Source organism: Leiobunum rupestre, chromosome 1 (assembly GCF_980474605.1).
Source record: "Leiobunum rupestre chromosome 1, qqLeiRupe1.1.hap1, whole genome shotgun sequence".
Lineage (NCBI taxonomy): Eukaryota > Metazoa > Arthropoda > Arachnida > Opiliones > Sclerosomatidae > Leiobunum > Leiobunum rupestre.
Window position 1 is genome coordinate 52,819,505 of NC_143384.1, and position 15,525 is coordinate 52,835,029.

A 15,525-nucleotide genomic window follows, 5' to 3' on the forward strand; every position below is an offset into this window, starting at 1 on the left:
GACCGTTGGGAAATTAAACGCTTGTGTACCCGATGAAAATATATATATATTTTTTAAGTCAATGTCAGTTAAAGGTTTAGGTTAAAAAGCCGATGTTATTTCGTATCAACAGTACATTGGTAGAGAGAAAGATCGAGAGAGGTCTGGAGCATCGAGCGACTTCGTGCTCGCTTAACGGTTGTGAAATTTCCTTTTAAATCTTTTAATTGCCAGAATCCCCAAAGAGTGGAAGTCTAGTCGTATATTACTTTATATTTTTTGTCCATCGCGTGATCGTTTGCATGAAAGTAAAATAATATATCTTCATTCGGTTTGCGATACGCGAAGCAACGGCCAGATAAGAGATGTGGGTCTTTGTTTACTGAGTAAGCCTTATTTATTTTTAAAGATACAATTAATGCATGATGATGTGTGCAATTTAAATATAAATTGTTTAGAAATATTGAAATCACCTTTCGTTTCATTCCTGAAACTGAAGTTTAAAATTTATTTACCCTTACCCATTTTTTGACGTAAATAGTGAAGAACCGTAGTCTTTGCAAATAATGAGGTAGGAATACTGATGCTAATTTGGAAAGTTATAATACATGTAGTGTGCGATATACAAGTCTAAGGTTTTATGTTATCCATTTCCTGATCGGACGAGAGTAAATGGTAATATTATTAATAATTTTAAAAGTCTATTGTGGTGTTAACATTCAAAATTACATTTGACGATACAATTTTGCGAGGTGTACAAAAAAACTTTCGGGGGGGGGGGGGGGGGGGTTTGGGGTTCAAAGCCCGTCTACGGATCCATTCTCATTTTATTTTAGGGTAGAGGGGGCGTTTGAACAACAAAACCCCTCCACCTTAAATACGCCAATGATGGTTTAAAATAGTTACGAAATCCAGTGGAGAATTCGCTAATCCCAGAGGGGAAAAAACACAAATCGAGAAGATAAAAAGCGCCAATACGAGAGAGAAAAAAGTGCCAATCAAAGAGGGAAAAAGCCCCAATCCACAGGGAAAAAGCGCCAATTGAGAAGAAAAAAAGCGCCAATCCCAGAGGGAAAAAACACAAATTCGAGAGGGACCGTAGAAGGTGCTCGACTGTTTTGAAAAGGCTGTTGCCTATCCTTATGGCGGGTGTAAAATTTATCCATGGTTTTTGGTACTCTCAACCTTTTATTTCTTACCGTTGCCAAATCTTGATTGCGCAAATGCCTAAAGAATTTATATGAAACCGTATGCCGTAGGCCACAAAATCAGCCTAATCCCTGGCCATTTTCCCTTGGATGGCCCATCCTGATAAAAACTCAACCTCTTAGAACTTGTTGCCCTATCCATTGTTATGAAGTACTTCAGACACATGATGGTCAAAGGTACAGAGTGCTAGAAAGAGAACGAAACACCACTTGGAACCAACGCTTGGATCTGTTTTATTTTAAAATGTTACATAGCATATAACAAACAAGTTTCAATGTAATAACCCATAATCAACCGAACAACCTCTTAAACATTAGGATCTGAAATACCACATACACCGTTTTAAGCCTTGGCTATATTTTAAAATGTTCTGTAAATTATCAGTAACGTGTTTAAATGTAATATACCAAAGTGACGCGAACAACCTTATAAACAATACTGCGTTATTCGTTATTTCTTATCGGTTGATATAACAATATAATTCTGTGCCATATGGATTCATAGCTATTAGAAGTCTATTTTTATGAGCCCCCGATTGCCAAAATTTATATGGATATGTAGAGATTAATAGTAAGTGTAGGATCGTGTGGCATGACGGCTGGCTATCACCGTCTTACCATGAATTTATTCATATTCAACCATGAATCGTACCATCATTATTAAAAAAAGGTTGGACTTTCTGCTGATTTACGTCACTACGACTATTTAAACGAACCAATCGGAGGTGAAAGGATATGACGCGAAAAATCCCGCTCGTGCTCTGGAGTTATAGTGAGTCAATTTTGAGGTTTACATTACGTTTCGTTTTTTAGACTCCCTAATGCATAGTTGAGGACGTAGCCATTAGAAGGTGCAGATTTAGAATAGCTACTTCTTAATAACGGGTATGCCAAACATTTGGCCTAGACCTTTGCTTATGGGGATCTTATGATAGGCTTATGGTATTACCCTAGCTGACTAATAATAATCAGCTAGGCTAATACCCAAGGCACCACCTTAGGCCTAAGTCATCAAGTGACTTTTAAAGCCATTAATCCAGGTGGCCGAGTTACAATGCGTAGGAGGGTGGTGGCCAAGAATGCATTCAGGTTAACAGAAAATAAGGCTCGTGTATTCTTGTCCCTTTGACGGTTTATGTGGTATTTCAGATCCTAATGTTTAAGAGGTTGTTCGGTTGATTATGGGTTATTACATTGAAACTTGTTTGTTATATGCTATGTAACATTTTAAAATAAAACAAATCCAAGCGTTGGTTCCAAGTGGTGTTTCGTTCTCTTTCTAGCACTCTGTAGGATGGAGCGAGATCCAATTATGGTGCCCCCCTTGATTGCCCCTAATATAAAAATATTTTTTTCCTTTATTTTTCATAACCACTGAAGCGCCTTGTGAGACTTTGTGCCTGGAGCAGCCACTTCTTTCGCCCTATCGTAGAGCCGGCCCTGCATTTGGCTCGTGTAGTCTTGCCCAATCGGCTCGTGTAGTTCTGCCCCATTGGCTCGTGTAGTCTTGCCCCATTGGCTCGTGTAGTCTTGCCCCTTTGGCTCGTGTAGTTCTGCCCATTTGGCTCGTGTAGTCTTGCCCCTTTGGCTCGTTTAGTTTTGCCCCTTTGGCTCGTTTAGTCTTGCCCCTTTGGCTCGTTTAGTCTTGCCCCTTTGGCTCGTTTAGTCTTGCCCCTTTGGCTCGTTTAGTCTTGCCTCTTTGGCTCGTGTAGTTCTGCCCTTTTGGCTCGTGTTGTCTTGCCTCTTTTAGCTTGTGTACTCTTGCCCCTTTAGTTCGTGTTGTCTTGCCTCTTTAGCTTGTGTACTCTTGCCCCTTTAGTTCGTGTTGTCTTGCCTCGTTGGCTTGTGTAGTCTTTCCCCCCACTGGGCCATGTATTATCTGCTCATTTGAATACATACATCGAACGACGTTGATGGAAAATCGACATTTTCGTGGCTTTTGGTCTGTCGCTTTCTTTAAATTTGAGGGACAACCCCCCCCCCTTTAATTAATAAAGACGGGGCGGCACTGGCATAGTGTTAACAAAATCTGATTAGTCAAACCACGTAAATCCAAAAGAACCGCGAAATGAAATCTCGGGTTTTTTTATAAAAACATTTTTGCTTAAAAAAATTAATTTGAAGTAACACCGTGACGCAAGTACCTCAAACACCGTCATTCGTGATAACATCCGCTTCTACAAGAAAAAGATCATGAAAATCCTGTTATGAAAGATTTTACAACTACGGAATCTCATAAAAAATGCTGGGACCATCGAAATAAATAATTTATAATTGATTAAATAAGAAATTTCCTAAAATATTTGAAAACATTTGCTGTTCCAGTTTCTGAACTCTTCAGGGTTGCCAGAAAACCTGGAATTCCTGTAAAGGTCAGGAAATTTGAGTATGGGTATCGAAATCGGGGAAATGTCAGGGAATTTAATTTCGGTTGCAATTAGGAAACTTTTACTAAAATATCTTGGCACAAAATAAGTCAGAGAAAATCTCCAGAGATAGTGTCAGGGAAAACCTGGAAAATTAAGGGAATTTGATTGATTTCCATCTCCTATTGCACTCCACCTCGGGGCCTTTACCCTCACGAAAAAAAGACACGGCCCCGTCAAAAATATCCCCATTCCCGAGTCTGCAAATAGCTTCGTACAGCGAAGGCTCTACTAATGTATAGCTGCCATGAAAATAACGACAAGCGTGAACGGCTAGGCAACACCAACACCGGTAGAATTTTCCCCTTCCGACGGAAGCAGGTGCTAAAGCATCTAACCAATGAAATATGTAAACTGGAAAATGCACGACTTTTGACGGGTTTATTTCTCCTTTAGTGGGGTGCTGTGTTTGTTGCTCTTAGCTTGCAGGAAGAAAATGTGGGTGGCATTGGAAGATAATTAATAAACCGAGGAACCTCGGCCATCCTATCATCCTTTAATCAGCGGCAGTCTCATCATAATGTCCCCAGCCCGGACAGGTGACCAACAGTCAGACGCAGTAGGAGAACCTTACTGCTGACGGTAACGCCGTTGCCGCCAGCCAACCATCCGAAAGGCGCAGCAATGGGACGACGACTCCCCACTTCGTGCACAGCCGTGGGAAAGAGGATGGATGCTGTAGCATCGCCGACAGACTCTCAGCTCACAAAAGAACACTCGAAAGAGAAGGCAACAAAGGCCGACCACAGCCGCCGTTCAGCCCAAAAGACGCGAAAGCAAGAGCCGCAGTGTCTAATATGGAGACCTTCACAGCTGAGGAAACCAACTCCGCCACAGCGTTGACAGCACTTAGACCTCCCCCGTTAGTCTGACCCGAAGCCCAGTTTCCAGCCCCTACCAGACCCAAGACGGAGGGGGGAGGGTTGGACCATTTGACCTAGGATAACATCTCGCAGAGTGTGACCATCTTTATAATTTACAATTAACGCACCTCGACACCCCGCTAAAGCCACCAGTTATTGCACCCTGAGGGTAGATGTTTAGACACCACCAGTCTCGTCAGTCTACAATTCTGACAACCGTTCAAATTATGGAACTAATAATGAAGTTCACACATACGGCGCCAATGAACTTGGCGCTATATGCAACTCCTAGGTCAACCATCTCGAATCTCACTGAATTTTTGCTCGATGAATTCAAATGATTTTATCATGAAAACTGAATCTTACAATTTATTCGAAACATGGAAATAAAAGCACTGGCTTACTTTTTGAAGGTACTTTGGAAATTTGAGATCGATAGGGCGTTTTCGCGAGTCTCATTCCGTTTTGGGCTTTTTTAAAAATATAATTCACCTTTCAATTTCGCTTAAAATAACAAAAACCGCTCAAATTGGGTGGAGCGCGCCCATAAGTGATATTAAGCGAGACGTTAACCTAAATTTGACTGTTAAAAGCTTGTAGTACCAGTAATGTATTCATCTTAACGAAGAATATGAGGCCTCTGCTTTAATCGTTCCCGGAAGATATTCTTCGCCGACACAGAGAGACAGCCTGCTGTAATACTGAAGTGTCTTTCCACTTCAACAACAAACAGGGGTAGAGATCACACGAGGTAAAGCGTGGAGGCATGGTTTTTATGCCAGGAATCATGAGGAGAACAGATATTTTCTGTTCACCTAAATATATTTTTGGTTGTAGCAATTAAGCATTATTGCTAACAAAGCATGGGACAGCCGCCATTAGCGAAATTGCTAACTACTCAACCCCATCTGGCAACTGCACTGAGGAACAGATAAATGGCAATTTAAATATAAATCAACAAATATAGTTTTGCCTGGGTTGCCAGGGAAATCTGGAAACGGTATTTTTACTAAAGTTAATAAAAAAATTAAAATTAGCTAGGCTAATACCCAAGGCATCAGCTTAGGCCTAAGTCAGCTAGCGGCTCCCAATGGCTATAAATCAGGTGGCTGGATTATATTGCGTTGGCGGGTGGTAGAAACAGCTCCCTACACTCACTGTTACCCTTAGCTATCAGCTAGGCTAATACCTAAGGCACCAACTTAGGCCCAAGTCTTCAAGCAGCTTTTAAAGCTATTAATTCAGCTGGCCAGGTTACAATGCGTAGGAGGGTGGTGGCAAGCCTTTCATGCCACGCGAGCCAACAGCCCCCTACACTAACTACTACCGTTTACCTCAACAAGTTCTTATGGAAGGGGAAACCCAAGAGTTCGAGGGAAAACCCCTTAAACCAGTGTAGAGTGAACTTTGAAACTCAATTCAGAAGGAGTTGTTGCTAGTTTTCCCCCAGTGCCCCAAGCTGGGATCGAACGCGGCTCCTCCTGCCACCCCAGTCATTTAATATCATTTGTTTACTTTACAGGCGGATGTGTTGATTGGGTGAAGTTTCTTTTCGAAGTATGGACGACTGGAAACTAGGCCGCAACTGCAAATGCTTAGTTCCCCTCGAAATGCTGGATCAGAAGGGCATCAAGAAGGGCCGTATCAGCACCAAGAAAGAACTAGGTATCATCTGTTCTTAGTCCGACATTTTGGGAAAGAGGCAGCATCGTGCTTACCCCTGTTCCCACCTGTTATGTCTACGTTTCATTTCGGGGGGGGGGGGGGGGACTATTAAATGGGCGTAGGGGAAAACTACTTGGCAGTAGATGCATACACTCCACTGAACCATTAAGAAAGAATGACCATGTTGAAAAGATTTTTGGCGTTGCTTCTGCAATTCTCCTCACGCGCTAACAGGAAGCTCCTTCCACCTAAACCTAAATTGAATCCGCCCGGTATTACATCGGTTCCCTAAAACTGACGTCTTTCGATGCGATTGAAGAGCACACCCGTTACGTATTTCCTTCCCCCGCTTGTGCCGGGAGGTAATCATACTCGAATGCCCATGGATCTTCTCCCTAAGTATAAATCGATGGTGTAGTCACTTCAGTAATTAGGTCGCGTTGGCTACTTAAGAATGGGTAGGTTAGGTTTTGGTCGTGTTGGCTACTTAAGAATGGGTAGGTTAGGTTTTGGTCGCGTTGGCTACTTAAGAATGGGTAGGTTAGGTCGCGTGGGCTACTTAAGAATGGGTAGGTTAGGTTAGGTCGCGTATCGGCCCTCATAGGGTCACATAATCGCTTATAACCCGTTGTCAGTTTTGGTAAAAACTGGCAATCAAACCGACTTAACACCTAACCTTAAGACCCGGTTTTCCTTAAGGGTGGGGTCACTAGGTACAATTTCATTGTGCTCACCGTGCCTTATGTGAATGGCGTTGGGACCTGAGCATCTCTGGTTGGCGTGTGAGAGCGATGTCCCCTAAGTATAGAAATAATTGTCATTATCCAGGGTTCGTACACGACCTGGAAAACCTGGAAAAGTCAGGGAATTTTAAAATGTTTCCCAAAGGTCAGGGAAAAGTAAGGGAATTTGAGAATGATTCCTAATGGTCAGGGAAAAGTCAGGGAATTTTAAAATGACCCCAAAAAATCCGGCAAATAATTTTTGAAAGATGTATTAAAAATACATAATATATATTTTTCAAGGTTTTACCTCAAAACTTAAATTAATTCTACAAAAATGGTCGGCGAAATTTTGCAATATGGTCAGGGAAACCCTGGAAATGACAGGGAATTTAATTCCGGAAATTTTGTACGAACCCTGTTATCGTTATTGATCGATTTGAGTACAGTTCTGGGATTATTTTTTAGGTCTTTTAACATTTTTTGAAACGTTGAAATAAAACGATTTTTGGTAAAATAACAACTTATATTTTATTATTAAGGTCAAGTAAATTTATTATCTTTCCATAAAAATGGACAAAATTGGCAACCCTGTTGTTTATAAATAAGCGTCGTTGTTTTCCGTTAATATCATATTTTAGTTTTATGCAAAGAACAACTGTGGTTTTGCTTCATCTAATTATTTAGCTATTAGAAATTCGAATTGCTAATGATCGACGAGCGTCGCCAAAGAAAGGAACCTTCGCCTATCTCTATTTCTCAAATGCCTGTATTAATGATAACCTATAGTATAGACCAATTATGTAAAGAACATCTTAAAATTTTCAAAATGACGTAATTAATAGCTAAGAGCAGGGCTGCGTTCCACAACTATCAACGGAGAAAACCCGTTGAGTTATCGTTGAGTTCTTTTAATCAACGCTACGTCACAAAAATCTAAAAGTTGTTGTACGAGACTTAACGAACAAAATATCGTCTGCTACCCCTCCTTTAACTTTGTCGACTGACGTCACGACACCGATGAGCAACGGAAAAACCATCTCGGTCAGCCGATGTTTCCGCTGAGTCTCCGATGATCAACGTGACGTCATAACCGGAAGTCTAAAAACCCGTTCAGCAAAAAACCGCTGAACGTTGAGCTCGGCGCTGAGCTTTTTTAGAATTGTTGAACGCAGCCCAGGTCATTATGCTTTAGGGTATCTTAATAATTATTATTAAATGACTAAATATTTAGATCACAATTTTATCTTTTCAATCCTCAATCAATCATTTCAGTCCCCAATCTATAATTTCAATCCTCAAATAATCAATTCAACTCCCAATCAATCGTTTATTTTTATTTTTCAGGGAAGAAACCGCGTATATTTTACAGCGAATTCTACCTTCCAAAAGAGGAACCAGAATTTCGTAATGGTATGTTTTTTAATTTCATATTCAGGGTGGCCACACCTATATTTATCCTTTTTCCTATACGAACTTCTTCCTATAACTTCCTATAGTTTCACTAATTTTCTATATTACCCTAGTTTTCAAGCTTTTTCATAGTTTCCACGTTACCATTACCATTTTTATTTCATATCAAACTATTTATTGAAGGTGGAAATACACATGGAAGGTTTGATTTAATTAAAGAAAAGTTTATCTATACAGGGTTCATGCAGACCTGGAATCCCTGGAAATATCAGGGAAATTGGTTTGTCAATAACTGTAGGAACACTGTTATAACTGCGCATTTATTTTTTCTTTAAAGTTCAAGCAAAATTTCCATGTGTACTTCTTTTCAATAAATATTAAAATTCTTAAATAAAACCATGATAAATATTTTAACAAACTTCAACGTCAAGAAGATTATGTTTTCACTATTTGATAGCTATATTTTTTTTTCTGTAATTTCAACATTTTTTTTTAATATACATTCCTATAAATAGATTACTAATTTTATAATTTTACTATAAAGATTTTAGGGTTTTCCTGTGGTCACCCTGTAAAATATATTTCAAAAGTTTTCATTTATTTTCACGTTTTCCGTGAATAGAGTATATAAAATAATTAAACACGCGAAATTCGTAACCATAGTGATCAATGTGGGTGTCAGAAGGGCACACGACGATAGAAGACGCTTTAATTTTTAATCTCGTGCCACGTGCAACAGGCGTTTACAGGAATCCATACCTCTACTTGTAATGCTTATCGCCGCTTATTTTGGACGTCACTATGTTAACTTAACAAACAACAACGTGAGAGGGGAGCGCGCGCAAAGGTGATCTTTTTTCCTCGTAGGCGGGGCCAAAGCCGTCAGAATGATCTTACCATGCGCCATACGGCAGGATAAGCATTCCAAGTAGAGGTATGAATTCATGTCGGTTAAATAAAACATTCATTGAAATTGCTAAGAAGTAATATATCCGAGAACCAGGACTTGCGAGTGACTGTTTATATAGAGCTTGAGGAAATAATTGAAAACTTTCATCTGTAATGGTTTACCTGTTTAAAAGGGAACATTTATTGCGTACCATTCAGGTGAAAAATTTCCTAGATATATCCTAGAAGATATCTTATTGAACCATTTTCTTTGCGCGTGTCAATGTATTATATCGAAGCATTGCTTTTAACAAGAATTAAATCATATTTGATTTATAATTTGGTTACCAAACCTTTTTTTCAACACGGACACTTTCGCCTAGCTCTGCCTTGGACTTGCAAAGAACGGATTAGTACATTATCGTCCTTAGTAGTAACATGTTTATAGACACCAGGGGGCTCTGTTCTGATAATTAAACCGATTGCGCCACAACTCTGAAAATCAGTTCGGGAATAATGTTTACTAATTACAGGGTTCGCAAAAACCGGTTTTTGCCGGGACATGTGGGAAAAACTAGTAATAAAATGGAAAAAACTCTTTTCACGCTAAATTAATCATTGATATATCTATTAAGTGACTAATTTGGTCATTGCAAATAGGAGAGATGAAAAAGGCCAGAAGAAGAGTGAATAGAATAGAAGAATATACTGCTTTTATTATTGGGTCATTCCACGTGTAATCATCTAGTGATGCCACCAAGGGTCAACCGATTTTAATGAAATTTTACACAGGTGTTTACGGTCCCATTTTAACAACTTTTCCAAATTTTGAGCCAATTATATTGAGTAGTTATGTTTTTACGGTACTGTGAAAAAACCCTCTGATTTTTAGGATTTGTCTTGACCCTTTTTGGTAGTGTTTAGGAAAAATATATTTCTGAACGTTTGGCGTTAGCTACGCTTTTGCAATTTCGCGGGGTATTAGAAATATATCCTTCGCATAAAATGGCGGTGTTCCCACGAGTCTACGATAAGTACCCGTCTCCCAATTAGCCCAGAAACAGGAAATTTAATATTATGGGGGGTGTCACTCTGAGACCCCTAGCGAAAAAGGTCCAACTTCGATTGTTTTTAAATTAGTATTTTCTTAAAGATTTCAGTGAGGGCTTTCAGAAAATACTTATTTTGATATGTACGATCTCAAGATATTTATAAATTGCGAATTTTGACAAAAAGTCCAAGTTCAATTTTTGGAGGGGTGTCATTCATTAACCCATAGTAAATCAAATACAAAACCAATTTCTTAATACCAAGTATTGTTGGAAAGCTTACGTTTAGGGCAATCAGAATATATATATATATATATATATATATATATATATATATTATATTTGTATCCTAAAGTAAGTTTTTGAGAAAGGTATATGTTGCGAAACTGGCACAATTTCAGAAATTCAGTCTGGGGACGGGGTGTAATATGTTTAACCCTAGAGAAAAAGGTGAAATTCGATTTTTTTTAATATTAACATGTTTGGATAGCTTACGTCTAGGGCTTTCAGAAAATTGTGCCAGTTTCGCAAAATATACCTTTCTCAAAAACTTACTTTAGGATAAAAATATAATATATATATATATATTTTGATTGCCCTAAACGTAAGCTTTCCAACAATACTTGCTATTAAGAAATTGGTTTTGTATTTGATTTACTATGGGTTAATGAATGACACCCCTCCTAAAATTGAACTTAGACTTTTTGTCAAAATTCGCAATTTATAAATATCTCGAGATCGTACCTTAGGAAAACTATATACATATCAAAATAAGTATTTTCTGAAAGCCCTCGCTGAAATCTTTAAGAAAATACTAATTTAAAAACAATCGAAGTTGGACCTTTTTCGCTAGGGGTCTCAGAGTGACACCCCCCAAAATATTAAATTTCGTGTTTCGGGGCTAATTGGGAGACAGGTACTTATCGTAGACTCGTGGGAACACCGCCATTTTATGCGAAGGATATATTTCTAATACCCCGCGAAATTTCAAAAGCGTAGCTAACGCCAAACGTTTAGAAACATATTTTTCCTAAACACTACCAAAAAGGGTCAAGACAAATCCTAAAAATCAGAGGGTTTTTTCACAGTACCGTAAAAACATAACTACTCAATATAATTGGCTCAAAATTTGGAAAAGTTGTTAAAATGGGACCGTAAACACCTGTGTAAAATTTCATTAAAATCGGTTGACCCTTGGTGGCATCACTAGATGATTACACGTGGAATGCCCCTATTTATTTTTATTGAATTTTGCCACTAGAGGTGGAAAAACCATGGAAGTACGATTCTCCACACGGTTTTAATAGGAAAACAATAGGTGGAAAAAACTAGAAAAACCAGGTAGTGGGACCTTCGCATATCCACACACTGGCTTCCAGGGTATAGCGGGATACTATAGATGGCTTCATCGCTGTTCCAGGAATATATACATAGTGTTTCAAAAATCTAAAAACGTAATTTGAAATTTAAAATGTTCAATGACGTTTTTTCCAAGGGGCTGCCATTTCAGAGTTACGAAATGCCCCATTATTAATCTAACGTAACCCAAAATATTTTCATTCACAGCGGGAGTAAATTTATTTTGAATTAAAAAATAATTCACGTGCTTTTTAAAAAAAATAATTTTATTTAAGCTTGCTCGTGCTTTTTGGTAACCATGACACTAAAAAAAAATAAAAAATACGTTTTTTATTTAAATTTAAAATTTCTATGGTACACTCCTCGTGCAGGGGGACAATTACAAGTGTAAAATTAAATGACCTTGCACCATATCTTCAAGGTCATTCAAAAACTATCTCGAGAACCGCTGGGTTTACGGATTTGGATCGAATTAGAAAGTTGTTGCTCGCCATATTATTAGTTCAAATAAAGATTCATGCCATCTACGCATTCTTTGGTCTGATGAGGCGCAGATTACTAGGAAGGACACTCTCAAATTACATAACCCGCACCATTGAGCTCTCGAAAACTCGCTTGTTATTCGAAACGGAATTTTTTAATGGATTATAAAATGTTTGGCCTGGATTGCATGTTATGCAACACTCCTCTTGGTCATAGATAAAATAACTTCGTATATAGATAGGAAACTTCATGTTGTAGAAGTGACGCCAGAATTTTGGCCGACATCTTTGTGGCGGAACCCGAATAATATTATTTGGTGAAGTTCGCAATCCCAATTGCAAAGGCTTAAGCGAGCTATATGTATTAAAAGTACTTTTTCTTGAACTGAGAGCAAATTTAAAAAATAGCACTAAAGAAATAGCATTCAGTAAAGATTTCAAGTTTGTTTTAAACGCTATTTCTGATATATTTGAAGACATTTACCTTGCAAAATACGTTTATTCCTAAAACTCCGACCTCAAATTTCTCAATGCGTTCTACGCTCTTGAGAACACAGCCAACTGGCGCAGTCACTAGATGTCAAGGCAATCTCGTGAGAGTCAGTTTGCCCCATTGAAGTTTACTATCTATATACGAAGTTATTTTATCTATGTTCTTGGTCCTTCATCTTCGTTTGAACTCTAACTACTACCTGAACTTTGGGCTCCAAATTAATTCAAAATTTTGTTGGACGACTTTCCCCCGTACGATTGAATGCGGCTCTGGTTTCAGCATGATGGTGCGCCGCCCCACTTTAACCATGTGGTCAGAAATTTACATACCAGTGCTGCAAGCGAATCAAAAGCGTCGACAAGCCCGAACAGGTGACAAGCCCAGCATGGGTAGTAGTACCCTATTATTGATGGCCTTACCCTCTACTATAGACATAATTGTAGATTTAAAACAAAAACCATTAAAACTTTTTTTATCAAACAATTCGTAAGATCCGAAAATATGGTCGGTCCTGGCTAATATCTTGATATAACATTTAAATATTTAGTTAAATTTCGAAAAACATACTCTTTTGAGTGTACTTTTGGTCCTAGCGACCCGCGTTAAAACGTACTATAGAATCGACCCGATTTCTAAATTTAAAATTTTTGGATTTTTTTTGCATATTAGAGGAAAAAACCACGTAATTGAGTATAAATTCGGACCTAACTATGGACCTGTGGTTGGTCTCATTTGACTCAGCGTGAAAACTACCATCGGGAACAACACCAAACATGGTACAATTCGTGGAACGCAATTCGGGGGCAACGGCCCCATCGTGCCACCTTGCCTCGCCCCCCCCCCCAAAACTATGTTGGCCACCCCGCATCTGATCCTCATAGTAGACACCAAATTGGAATTTTTAGGCCACATCGCAAGTTGGGATGGATTATGCCGCTGGAGAGCCCTTTTTGGGCCTCTTTTAACCGTACTATACGGTACGCGAAGACTGAAAATAAATACTTCAGTAAGCCTTTTAAAATGAATCCAAAAAGCGCGAGCACGTTTCAATAAAATTGAATTGTAAAATGAGGCACGTTAATTATTTTTTATTGAAAATATTTTTTCCCCGCGTGACGAATGAAACGGTAAATCCATTGATGAACTTATCTGTTTTACTTTAAATTAATAAGGGTGCCGAATTGAAAGGCAATACACGTCGATAGAGGTGCCTTGGGTCTTAGCCTAGCTAAGTGCTGCTCTGAAACGGTGGCCCATAGAAAACATTTTAACATTTTCAATTCCAAATTACCTCTAGAACCCGTAGATTTTTGGTCCTACCTCCGTTGGACATCGTGCGTATTCTTTATTAATATTATAAATTAAATGAAAATTAAGAATTGAAATTATTTTAAATTAAAATTAAGAATTGAAATTATTTTAAATTAAAATTAAGAATTGAAATAATTTTAAATGAAAATTAAGAATTGAAATAATTTGAAATTAAAATTAAGAATTGAAATAATTTGAAATGAAAATTAATAATTGAAATAATTTGAAATTAAAATTAAGAATTGAAATAATTTGAAATGAAAATTAATAATTGAAATAATTTTAAATGAAAATTAAGAATTGAAATAATTTTAAATGAAAATTAAGAATTTAAATAATTTTAAATGAAAATTAAGAATTTAAATAATTTGAAATGAAAATTAAGAATTGAAATAATTTGAAATGAAAATTAAGAATTGAAATAATTTTAAAGGAAAATTAAGAATTGAAATAATTTTAAAGGAAAATTAAGAATTGAAATAATTTTAAATGCAAATTAAGATTTGAAATAATTTTAAATGCAAATTAAGATTTGAAATAATTTTAAATGAAAATTAAGATTTGAAATAATTTTAAATGTAAATTAAGATTTAAATTAATAATCAATTAAGTAATATTAATATTAAAATGTTTTTATTGCGCTTTTCGGACGACTCTTGGCCCTTTTTTCGAGACCTCATTTCGTTTACGTCTTACGGGTTTATTTTCCGTTACGAATCGTTTGAAAAATTCGACCCGAATTTCAGTTGGCACCTCATTTTCAGTCACGGTGGCTTTTTTACACACAATCCTTAGGGATTTGTGTGTATTACCATCACCTACTGTGTAGGAGCCGACGCCGCCACGATTGCTCGCGGTACGTTAGTGGTACAAAGGCGATTGATATCTCAATCGGTAGGCACTATTATAGTCTCGACGGGATTTTCGTAATTTTTGGGATCGGAGCCCGAGAAGTAGGGCATTTGCCCCCTTTAGTGTTTTTGGTCGATTTTCAATTTAAATGTACGCACTATTGTCATATTTCAATTTCGTGCCAATTACCCATGTGCTATCTAACCCGTTCGTGTTTCGCTACCTTATTTCCAAAACCAGGTAACTCGAAAACCTTGGTTTTTATAAAAATTAATTTAAATGAACGTGTTTGCGGTTCGCTACCTTATTTCCAAAACTATGTAACTCGAAACACTTGGTTTTTATACAAATTAATTTAAATGAACGTGTTCGCGTTTCGCCACTTTTTTCCAAAACCTGGTAATTCGAAAAACTTGTTCGCTACCTTATTTCCAAAACCAGGTAACTCGAAAAACTTGTTTTTTTTTTAATTAATTTGCATTAAAGTGTTCGCGTTTCGCCACCTTATTTTCAAAACCAGGTAACTCGATTAATTCTTTTCCGATAACATTCCTCTTGGGTTTATTAAGTTCATATTCAAGATGATTGGAAATTGGTTCAAATTTAAATTTAATATTTAAAATAAACTTAATACATCAGTGGGATTGTGTGTACTTAAATGTCCGTGACATCTTGTTTCTTACCAAAACACATCATTGTGTAGCCTCCCCCTCAAACTTCAAACGATTCTGTGGCCTTTAACGTCTTGATTGTCTCTGGACTTCAAAGACGTCTCTAAGTAAAAATAAATATAGTTTTGATGTAACTAAAGAGAA

At 37.6% G+C, this 15,525-nt stretch overlaps 1 protein-coding gene across 1 annotated transcript in view; it reads left to right on the forward strand.

The window, feature by feature from the left end:
* Positions 1–256: 256 nt before the first annotated feature.
* LOC149963234 (uncharacterized) overlaps positions 257–15,525 on the forward strand; it is a 73,065-nt gene continuing 57,796 nt past the window's right edge. Inside the window, exons 1-3 of the mRNA XM_090165370.1 lie at positions 257–365; positions 5,999–6,141; positions 8,211–8,276. Of these exons, the coding sequence (XP_090021496.1) occupies positions 6,036–6,141; positions 8,211–8,276 (172 nt within the window). The 5' untranslated portion in view covers positions 257–365; positions 5,999–6,035. The remainder of the gene's footprint in view (positions 366–5,998; positions 6,142–8,210; positions 8,277–15,525) is intronic.